General features: G+C 34.4%; 1 protein-coding gene across 5 annotated transcripts in view; it reads left to right on the plus strand.

Annotated features, from left to right (window-relative positions):
- Positions 1 to 12172, plus strand: part of LOC145668003 (uncharacterized) — a 51623-nt gene extending 39451 nt beyond the window's left edge. For all 5 annotated transcript variants that reach the window (XM_081735449.1, XM_081735451.1, XM_081735448.1 and 2 more), the window contains one exon: positions 291 to 12172. In XM_081735449.1, coding sequence (XP_081591575.1) covers positions 291 to 1347 — 1057 coding nt within the window. In that variant the 3' untranslated portion in view covers positions 1348 to 12172. The remainder of the gene's footprint in view (positions 1 to 290) is intronic.
- The last annotated feature ends 256 nt before the right edge of the window (positions 12173 to 12428 follow it).

A 12428-nucleotide genomic window follows, 5' to 3' on the forward strand; every position in this document is an offset into this window, starting at 1 on the left:
CACTTGCTGGAGACTTCTGTAAAGATTTTAAAAAAGAACTTAAAAATACAAAATTAAAGATTACTGTTGATTTTTATATTGAATTTAAGGAATATAAATATTATCTATTGTTACTATAAGTTTATTTAATAGCTCTCTCTATAATTGCTGTTTTCCGTATAGCTCAAATATTTTATATTGGAAAAAACGTTAATTTTTAAAATATTGAGGTCCGACCCATGCAGTTTTTTTCGGTTTTGGTAATTAAAACATATTTTCCATTATACTTTATACAAATTTACTGTTTTCAGGAAAGGGAATACGCCGACTTCAGAAAACGAACAATTTAATCTTGCAGTTAAAAACTCTCGTACCTGTCATCACTGTTATAAGATATTCAGTTCAGAATCAAATTTAAAAATGCACATGTCAGTCCACACAGGTGAAAAACCTTACACTTGTCCAGATTGTGGTAAGCTATATCGTTTAAAGGCAACTTGGAAGTGCCATATGTTACTACACACAGGTCAGAAACCTCATATTTGCGTGCAGTGTGAGAAGAGATTTAGTAAAAGAATACAACTGAGAAACCACATGCTAGTGCATACAGGTGAGAAACCTCATATTTGCACGCAGTGTGACAGGCGTTTTACTCTGAAAAGCTATTTGAAGAACCACATGGTAACGCATACAGCTTCTTCACTTTATACTTGCCGCCAATGTGGCAAGGTACTTAGTGCAAAACGAAGTTTGGAAAGGCACATGTTAATTCACTCATGTAAAAAACCTTATGCCTGCGAAAAGTGTAAAAAAAGATTTCGTCATAAAACTAGTTTATTAGTCCATTTGTCAGTACATGGAGTTGAAATTCGTCATAATTGTAAAAGGTGTGGTATGAAATTTACTAACAAATCAAGTTTAAGAAATCATATGTTAATTCACATAGATGAGATGCGTCATAATTGCTTGGAGTGTGGCAAGTTATTTCGTTTAAAATCAACTTTGGATCGGCACATGTTATCTCACACACGTGATAGGCCTTATATTTGCAACGAGTGTGGGAAAAAGTTTCGTCATAGACATAGTTTGCTAGGACACATGGTAACACATACAAAACAGGGGCCTCATACGTGCGAACAGTGTGGTAAAATATTCAATATAAAGTCAACACTAATTAAACACATGCTTGTACATGTTAGTGAGAAACCTTTTTCATGCATGGACTGTGCCAAAGGATTTTCTAAGAAATCTAGTTTAGAAAATCATATGCTGAAACATAGCGGTGAGAAGCCTTATATTTGCGAAGAGTGTAACAGGAGATACTGGAACCTATCGAGTTTGAAACGCCACATACTATGTCACATTTGACTAATTATATACGTATTAAGCAAAATGTTAGAGCTGCACAAATGGAAGAAAAAAGCAGTTTTCACATAGCACAAGCACAAGTGAGAGTAAATCTATACTTACTAGCTGTTTTGAAGAAGACCCACAGCTTACAAAGTCTCAAATACTCACTTTTAACTCTTTCACACATTAAATTTGAATAATTTTAATTTGCTGTTAAGTTCTAAGATAGCTACTCCTTCGAGCACGGTATCACATTTCCATTATCGGAGAGCATCGGACAGACGACACAGGTTAACATTCCAGTTGTGATTTTAACTACGTGTTGCCCAATAAATTCATTCATCCCCCCAAGTTTTCTTCCAGAAAAAAGGACAAAACGTGTCCTTTACAACTCTGTTCATTTATTACGTATTAATACATGCAAAACAATGGCGTTAGCTAGGAAGGCTATCAGTGGAAAGTCTCATCCCCGAAATACGGTCTCTCATATTGGATATGATTGATACGCATTAATTTCATTTCTCCGTAAAAGTTCGTATAAGTATCCAATTGTGTGTCATAATTTATTACCTCCAGTATAACTACTAGTGTAAGAGTGGATGTTTACTATTTTTAAGTGTATAATTGTGTAACGAATTTAGGAGATCAAGTCTATTTTCTTTATTTTTAAAAATATTTTAAATGCAGTTATAAACGAGATTGTCATGTAATTCTTGAATAAGATAGAATCCTGCACCATACATAAATATATGTATCTGCCTTGTTCTAGGTGTTTGAGTTACATTAACAAATATATTGTTGGAGCATTGATTTTAAAAGAACAATAATGATATGTTTAGTTCTTTGAAATAATTTAACTTTCTTTTCGTTATTTAATTTCTTATTGTACAATCACTAATTTTTCTTTCTTTTTTAAAAGAAATGTCACATAAGCGTTGACACCTTCTACCACTTTCGTAATGGTGTTTCTTTAGGCTTATTTTATTGGAATATTGCCGATTATTAAAATCTGTAGGATCCCTGAATATGACGAAAAGATTCTTCAACACATACGTAGTTAATAATTAAAAACATTTCCAAACGTATGAAGAATGTTTATTTTTCTTTTGTGTTACCTCCTAGTTTTCCAAGAGACTTTATTTTCTGTATTTTAAGTATTTTACTCAATTAGCGTTGTGTTTCCATTTGGTCTCTACTATTTTATATACATGCTAAGAAATTTGTTTATTTTAGCTTTTCATCTTAATCATTTACTTTTAAGTTTATTGTTTTAGTATATAATCATAGTTTCATCTTTATGTTTTAGATCTTCTCGTTTTGTGTTACAGAAATGTAAGGAAGGGTAACGTACTGCAATAACAACAAAGATTTATGTTAGTTTTCACTTTCCTTTATTGGTATTTGGCCTTTTAAGAACAGTGTTCAATTTATTTATACATTAGTAATTCAAATTCCTGGTCTCTTATTTTAACACTGCTGAAAGGGACGCTAAACTAAAATCAACTCAACAATTTCTTTAGTTTACTGAAAGGTTTGACATAATCGAAAATTAAATTTCTCTTAAGTTTTGTCTTAGTTTTGAGCAAATCTTTCTAACAAAAAGCGCTGAAGTAACACGAAGGCTTTGAACTGTTATTTACTATTTCAATAAACTTAAGTGTATTATAGTTTTTGTCCAGTGGAACACAGATCTTTCACTTTGAAATGAATACGTATCTAGTTATCTTATCACTCTTAATTTAGTGTGATTTGTTCAATCGAGGCACGCTCGCACAAAGTAACCACCGATTGGTCACTGTGTGAGCTAGAAGGTTAAGCGCTACTATCTTCGGAAAGACGTGCGTAGTAGATCAGCCTGCATTCAGCTGTGGTAGAGTGAAGGTTTCCACATCGCTAGTTCCATCTTTGTAGCATCTCAGTCAGAATCTGTGCTGCAATATAAATCCCCGTCATGAGCGAGATGAGAGCTGCTTATGTTTTCTTACAGCAAAACAATATTCGGCAACAGCTTTTCATACAGAACATTGTGCCGTGTATGGAGCAAGTGTGATGAGAAAAACTTACTCGTGAATCGGTTCGCTCATTTAAAATTGGACGAAGAAACAGTCATGACGAAAAGAGGAGTGGCAGGCAACCAGTGGTCATTGATAAACTCGTTCAGAAAATTGATGGAAAATTTCGTGAAAATCATCTCTTCTTGCATACGAAAAAGTAGGATATCTCGTAACTAGAGATATCTCACCAAAAATTGCCGCCCCGCAGCTTCGATCCACGGTGGCCCCACTTCCGTTTTGAAAATTATACCACCAGCGGCAGACACACGACGAAATGCCAATGAACAAAATTACTCCCCCCAAAATATGTTAAGTCGCCTATATGCGTTATTTGCTACATTAAGGAGAGTCTAAAAACACTTTTAAAAAGTAAAAAATTACGTGTCCCAGGCAGGCGCGAACCACCAACCGTTGGATTACTAGGGGCGTGCTCTTCCGACTTAGCCACGGAAGCGATGGAGTAAACGTCGCTTGTAGAGGCATAAGTCATTGAGGTATTTCTAATTTAGCTAATCAGAGTGCTCCTGTAATCGTGTATATTCGACGATAACCGTTTGAACTTAGATAAAATCCCTTCGCCATGTAATTTTATAACAAAACGCACGTCTATTTGTTTTATTTCATGGTTCTCCCATATTTAGTTTTAAATGATAGGCTACAGTTGTCATCTAAATTCATACGATTATGCGCACTCATATAACAATAACCGGATGCACGTGACTGACGATAGTTCGTGTTGGTCCCTTCGCGATTCTCCGCGACGAATCATAGAAGCGCGGACCAAAATGAAATCCTCGCTGCTACGCGGTGGCAACTTCAATACTCCGACTGTAGATATATCTTTCGGTTCGACGAAACCCTGTCGCCAGTGGCACACTAGCGGCAGTCTTTCGACGCGTCGCTATAGCGACGATCGACATTTACCTGCAAGTGGGCCACTAGGTGTTGGCGACGTTTACGGCATGGGGTAACCACTTGATAATAGTGCTTATACCAATACCCAAGTGTGTATAGCTCTGAACAAAGCAATTGGTATGTCAAATGTTGGTTCTTCTTCTGTAGAGTTTTGTGCACCATGTCGTGAGTTTTGTGCTACTCAGATATTCGAAATATAACTACTTTCAAATAGTGCGTATACCAATAGCCGAGGTGCGAATAGCGCCTACCAAAGCAATTTGTTTGCCAATTGTTAATACTTCTGTAGAGGTTTGTGCATCATGTGAGTTTTCAACAACTCATACCCGAAATATAACTACTTGAAAATAATGCGTATTCCAGTAGCCCAAAGGGGTCTAGCACCGACCATAGCAGTTGGTATGTCAAATGATAGTACTTTTCCTGTAGAGTTTTGTGCACCATGTCGTGAGTTTTGTTCAACTCAGATACCTGAAATATAACCAATAAGTGCGTATACGAATAGCGCAAAGTAGGTATAGCGCCAACCAAAGCAATTGGTATGTCAAATGTTAGTACACACTTTCCAGAGTTTTTTGCACTATGTCCCGCGTTTTATGCGCCTGAGATAACCGAAATATATCCACTTGAAAATAGAGTGTATCTCAACTGCCGGAACGCGCACAATGTCGATCAAGGGAATAGTTGTGCCAAATATTAGGACTCCTTCTGTAGAGTTTTGTGCACCTCAGATAACCGAAATATGTTTTGGAAAGTTCATTTATTTTTTTCATTAGTCAGATAATCAAAATAAATAATTGCAGTGCACGTTTGTCAATCACGATTCTTTCTGTAATTCCTAAAACCTTCAGAACTAACAGAATTTCAAAATTTTGGTTTTAATCTTCTGTAATATTAATTAAACTTAGTGCAACAATGCTTCAAATTCCCCTTTCAGAGCAAAATATTAGAAATGAACCCGAGAACAATTAAAATTTTTGAAGGTAGCCCAAAGCGGTCCATTATTTGAAGTGCGACATCACAAATTCAAAATTAAACTAGTGCATAATTTTGTCCAACAAAGAAAAATATTTGTAGCATTCAAATTAACGAGGGAGGGCAATTCCAAATTTCGCCACTTCGATCACCTGTAGTGAAAATTCGAAATATAACTAGCTCAGAACTTTACTAAAGTTTTGTCAACTTTTATCCAACCAAAAAAATGTACCATTGGAATAAGCAAGAAGGCCCATTTCAAAGGTTGGCCACTCGGACCACCTGTAGTGCTATATCTTCAAACTGGAATTTTAACTAGCTCACAGTATGTTCAATTTTGTCCAGTTAAAAAAAATGTTTCATCCAAATAAACGCTGAAGGGCCATTTCAATATTTGGCCACTTCGATCATCTGTAGTCTGACTTCTTCAAATTCGAATTTGAACTAGCTTAGAATTTTGTAGATTTTTAAGGCTATTTCAAAATTTGACCAATATAATTACTTGTATGGTGATTTCTTTAAATTCGAATTTTAATTAGTTCATAATTTTGTCCGATTTTTTTTTTTTTTTTTTACATTTTTGTACCACCAAGAAAAATTATGTAACATCTAAAGAAACGAAAGAGGACCATTCGAAATTTTGGCCACATCGACCACCTGTAGTACGACATCTTCAAATTTGAATTTTAACGCTTCGAATTTTGTCCAATTTCTGTACTACCAAGAAACATTTCTATAACATTTAAATAAACCAGCGACCTGATTTCAAAATTGTGCCACTTCGATCACCTGTAGTGAGACATCTTAAAATTCGAATTTTCACTAGCTTATTAGTACAAAAAACTACAAAAATGGAGAAAATGCTAAGCTAGTTAAAATTCGAATTTAAAGGAGTCACCGACGACCGAAGTGGCCAAAATGTTGAAATGGTTCTTCTTTGTTAATTTGAGCGATATAAAATTTTTTCTTGGTTGTACAATCCGCGGCAAAAAACCTGCAACATGAGCATATAAGTTTATTGTGAAATGACGAAGTCTTTTGCTCCAAAATACGTGTGCACGGGAGGAGGCCGAGTTTTATCCTGGCGTGATTCGTTCCACTTAGATGTTATGCTCATTCCCTGTGCTGTTAGGCGCAGTTTCACAATAAACTTACATCCTCATGTTGCAGGTTTTCTGCCGCGGATTGTACAAAAGTGGACAAAAATTAGACAAAATTCTGAGCTAGTTAAAATTTGAATGTGAAGATGTTGCACTACAACTAAGTTTACTCAGTCTATAGCGGAGACTAAAATAAAACCTGAACAAATACCTGCAATCGCAGCTTCATTTTTAAGTGGATAATAGTAATAATCATCATCTTATTGAAAGGCTATTTAAGGGATTCAGGTATCTGCTGGGATAATTTAGTTATAGGAATGTCAGTGTAGCATACAGGCCATATTCTTTTGGAAAGAAATAACTACTCAAGTTGATAAAACTTGCCACTTTATCAAAACGAAAACCACAAAACCGAAATAAAATGAGAAAAAAAATAGCTAAAATCTACTTAAATATTAAATAACGTTGACAAATCAAATAATTAATCGGGAACAAACATACTTGTATTCGGTACGGAGAAAATAAGCGTACATATAAAACGAATAGGCCTAAATATTAAATAAAAATATTTAAAAATAAGCAATGATAGTTTCCTTATAATATTGAAGGTAATAACCAGTAATAAGCTATATATATCTCTCTTGCCTAATTTCACTATTGAAGTTTGAGATAACACTCGCTGTGCATCTGTGTGAAGTTGCCCCACCCCCACTTAAAAATTTCGACTCGAAACCAAAATCAATCGTTTGTTTTGCGTGTGTGGGAGGGTTGGTAACTTCACGTAAGTTCAAAAGAGGACTAGAAAACTCGGGAATAACCGCACAAAATTGCAAGAAAAGATGTTTCGCATAATAACTTGGTAATCTTTATATGAACTCGATAATTGATTTCAGAGCTTCTTCGTGGCTAAGCGGTTAGTGTACATGCTTTTGCAGTGCAAGACCCGAGTTCGGTTCTTGTCGGGAGCTCATGTGGTTCGGATTCCACGTTAATCTGTACATCCCCTCTCATAGCCTCGCTGATGAAAGGGACGTTAAGCTTAAAATCAACTCAACTTGATAATAGATTACAAAGGCCCATATTTCTCTTCTCTGAGCTACACAAGAAGCGGCAGGGAGTGCAAAAAAATACATTGAAATAACAATTACCATGATCGCCATTGAACGCACTGGGACAATTCGCATACGAATTGTTTTTAAATTTTTTTATATATTTGTTATCTGAAGTGTACAAAATTCGAGACATGGTGCACAAAACTCTGCGAAGTGAGTACTAACATTTTACATACCAATTGCTTTCGCTACAAGTATACCCACTTATAACCACTATTTTCAAGTGGATATATTTCGGTTATCTTAGGTACACAAAACTCGGGACATGGTGCACAAGACACTACAGAGTAAGTACTAATACAGAGTAAATAATAATTCCCTTTGTCGACATTGTACACACTCCTTCGGTTGGGATACACAGTATTTTCAAGTTGTTACATATTATTATTATTATTATTATTTTGTCTGAGGTATACAAAACTTGGGACATCGTGCAAAAATTCTTCAAAGTGACTACTAACATTTGATGTACAAATTGCTTTGGCCGGAATTGTACTTACTTAAGCGGGTAAGATACGCATTATTTTGAAGTGGATGTATTTCGGTTATCTGAGGTGCACAAACCTTGGGGCATGGTGCACAAAACTGTGGAAAGTCAGTACAAACATTTGACGTACCATTAGCTTTCGCCGAAATTGTTCGCACTTGGGCAGTTGAGATATGCGCTATTTTCAAGCGGATATATTTAGGTTTATCTACGGTGCACAAAACTTGGGACATTATGCACAAAATTCTACAGAGTACTAACATTTTACATAACAACTGCAATGGTCGGCGCTGTAAGCACTTTGGCTATTGGTATACGCACTATTTTGAGGTGGTTATATATTCAGGTGGAATATTATTCACCAGTCGGTACATACAAATAAAGATGGTATTGCTAATTTGAATGACGTCATTTTCGACAATAAAAGAATTACCAACCCTGCTGAAATTGCAAATAAATTTAATAATTATTTCATAACTTCTCCTCAGGTAGTTGGTGCTCTATCCCACTAAGCGGTTACAAGTGGTTCTTCAAATATACCTTCTTATTTAAAATGTATTTTTGTTACCCCAGTAACTATTGATGAACTATTAGCTATTAAAAATACATGAGAAATAGCAGTTCTGCAGGTCTGGATCAAGTACCGTCCACTATTATAAAAAAAATATATATATATATATGCTTCGATAATTGCTCCCCATCTGACTCATGTAATAAATTTTTCCCTTGAATCAGGCATTTTCCCACAGCGGTTAAAAATGGCTAAAGTGATTCCCTTGTTCAAAAAGGCAGTCGTTACAATATTAGAAATTATCGTCCTATCGTTTTGTCTTTATTTTCAAAAGTTTTTTAGACGGTAATGTCAAATAGGATAAGGAATTAGCTACATTCCAATAATCTAATATCATTATCACAACATGGGTTTTTAACTGGCAAATCTACTGATTCTGCAATTTTAGATTTTCTTAGTACTGTTATGCATGCGATAAATAGTAAAAAATGAGCAATTGGACTCTTTGTTGATCTTACTAAAGCATTTCACAATCTAATTCATGATTTCTTCCTTTAAAAATTATGCTTTTATAGTATAAGGGGAACTGCCAATAAATGGATCGAGTCTTACTTGAAGGATAGGCATCAGATAGTTCAAATTACGGACGAAAATAATGGCAAAATGCATAAGTTAGTAGTTATAAAGATACAATACTAACTGGTGTACCTCAAAGATCAATGTTAGGTTCATTGCTCTTTCTTATATACATTAATGATTTGACCCATGAAATGTTGCCTAATAAATGTTTTATTTGCTGATAACACCATGTTGTTATTACAGGTAACTCACGACATGATATTGAATATAATCTAAACACTGCATTTTCACGATTAAGTAACTGGTTAAGTAACAATAAATTAGTTTTAAACAATGATAAAACTTCCTTGCTAAATGTTTATTATCCTCTTCAAAATAAATGTATTCCTCATGTAATAGTATTTTTTTTTAAAAAAAAAAAAAGTCGACTTTTCTATTTCAACTAAATTTCTTGGTGTCATCATTAGTCCGAAACTAACTTGGAATGAGCATATTTCTCAACTCAACAAAATATTAAGTAGTATTTGTTTCGGCTTCCGTACACTAAGAGGTAATGTCACAACAGAGGTTTTAGTTTCAGTATACTATGCAAAATTCCATTCTTTAATAACTTACGTTATTATTTTTTGGGGTTATTCTACAGAATGTATTAGCACATTTCGCTTACAAAAGAAAGCACTAAGGGTTGTGTTTGGTTTGTCACAAAGTTTTCTTGCAAGCCCATCTTTCGAGTACAAAAAATATTACCATTACCTTGTGTGTATCTATATAAAATTACCTTGTTTACCGTAAGTAACAAACATTTATTGAAAACAGTAACGTCCATAAATACAATACTCGACTCGGTAATAATTTGCATGTTATCCCCCAAAATTTCTCTTTTCTTCAAAAAAGCGTATATATTAACTGTAAAAGAATTTTCAATAAGTTACCTGACGTTCTAAAACGAAACAAATCGTATTCTATGTTTAAATCTGACCTTCACAAGTTCTTAGTAGATAAATGTTGCTACTCGGTAGATGAGTTTTTTGAAAATGTATAAATGTTTTTTGTTAGTTATGTTATGAATGTGTAAGCCTATAAAAGTCGTAGTGATGTATGTACTCTATTTGTAAGTTTTTATATAGCATATATGTAATTATTTTGTAATTTTGACAACTGTATGCGTACTCGAGAATACTCTCATTTGTATGCAAAACAGGCAAATAAATAAATTGGTTATCTGAAGTGCACAAAATTAGACACATTGTGTACAAAAACTCTACAGAATCAGTAGTAAAATTTGACGTGCCAACTGCTTTGGTCGGTGGTACACGTACTTGCACTACTGATATACGGACTATTTCCAAGTGGTCATATTTCAGTTATGTGAAGTGCAAAAATCTCTCGACATAGTGCACGAAACTCTACAGAATAAGTACTACTATTTGGTGTACCAATTTCTTTGGTCGTTGCTGTACGCACTTGGGCTATCGGTAAACGCACTTTTTTAAGTGGTTATATATCGGTTATCCGAAGTGCACAAAAGTCGAGACATGATGCACGAAACGCTACAAAATGAGTACTAAAAGTTGACGTACCAACAGTTTTGTTCGGCGCTGTACGCACTATTTTCAAGTGATTATATTTCGGTTATCTGAAGTGCACAAAGCTTGGGACACTGGTGCAAATAAAAATGTATTTGATTTAAAGAAAGCATATGATACATTCAAACATAACATATTGCTTAAAAAGCTAGAAAATTTAGGATTCAGAGGTATATCTCTTTCATGGTTTAAAAGTTACTTGTCTGATAGGTCACAATATGTCTTAGTAAACGGAAAAGAAAGTAATGAGGCTCAAATAGAGTATGGTGTTCCACAAGGTTCCATATCGGGACCGTTACTTTTTTAATTTATGTAAATGATGTTCATCTGCTTAATCTAAGAGGTAGAATAACTTTATTTGCTGACGATAGTGATGTATTCTATAAAGCTGATACTGTAGAGGAACTGGTAACACACATTAAAGAAGACTTATCTACATTATATCATTGGTTATGCATAAACTTGTTGTCATTAAATTTAGAATAGTCTCATTATATAATTTTCACAAGCCATTGTCAAAGATAATTCTGTCTAACAAAATTGGAATTAAAAATTTGGAGGTAAAAAGAGGTGAATACACTACATATTTAGGGATAATAATAGATCAACATCTAACTTGGGAATCACATATTAAAAATTTAGAAAAGAAAATAATTCTTATTGTAGGTATTATGTTCCGCGTTAGAAAAACCCTAACAACGAACTTAAAAAGAATGGTATACAATGCATATATACAAAGTCATTTGATATATTCGTGTATTATTTGGGGATATGCTAATAAATCGAAAATACAACCACTCATAATATTACAAAAGAAAGCCATTAGAGTAATGTATAGTCGACCTATGGACTATCCAAGTAAGAGTTTATTTATGGAATGAAATATACTGTCATTCGATTTATTAATTAAAATTCAATCATGTATGTATGTCCATAATGCACTTTCAAATAATATACATAGTAATCTACTTTTAATAAAGATAAAAGAGGTACATAATTATAATACTAGAAAAAAGAATGATATTGATATTGATAATGTTAAAGAACAAAGTATGGTATAAATAGCGTTAAGCATAACAGTACACAAACTTATAATAGTCGGCCTAAAGACATAAAGGATACAAAAGCAATACCTTTATTTAAAAAAGAAATCTAAAAAGACTTTTGGAATAAATTTGCTGAATAACCCTTATTTTGTTATTTTTTAAAGGATTTTGTTAGTGAAAATATGTTTTGATTGTACTGGTGTAATATATTGAGAACAAATTTAGATATCTTGTATAAATCTTTCGGCACTAAAGCAAACACCAAAAATATAGGCGGGTTGCGCGCGCACCTTACAGCTCGCTGTTGTCAACTCTCCCTTGTCATGTGCCACCTCCTTCCCCTCCTGTTGCTGGTGTAAGCAGACGACAGCCGTTTACCCAACCACAGCTCAAAGCCTGTGTTCTGCTGTAACCTATCTTCAACACGCGCGCGAAACATGAAACCTTGACAGTGACTGAGCAAGACAAATATAAATGTGGCAAGTGCGCACGTTGCTAGTTGTTAGCTGTTGCTCTCTCCACCCACTTTTTGTTGCGCGCGCAACCCGCCTGTATTTTTGGCGTTTGCTTTAGTCTATATTCTGTAGCATCTCTTTTGCTACAGAATAATAATAATAATAAATTCGGCAAAGTGAGTACATCATTTGCCGTAACAATTGCTTTGGCCGGAATTGTACGCACTTGGGCGTTGAGATACGCACTATTTACAAGTGAATAAATCTCGATTATCTCAG

The sequence above is a fragment of the Thermobia domestica genome, chromosome 13 (assembly GCF_964235325.1).
Source record: "Thermobia domestica chromosome 13, izTheDome1.hap1.1, whole genome shotgun sequence".
Taxonomy (NCBI): domain Eukaryota; kingdom Metazoa; phylum Arthropoda; class Insecta; order Zygentoma; family Lepismatidae; genus Thermobia; species Thermobia domestica.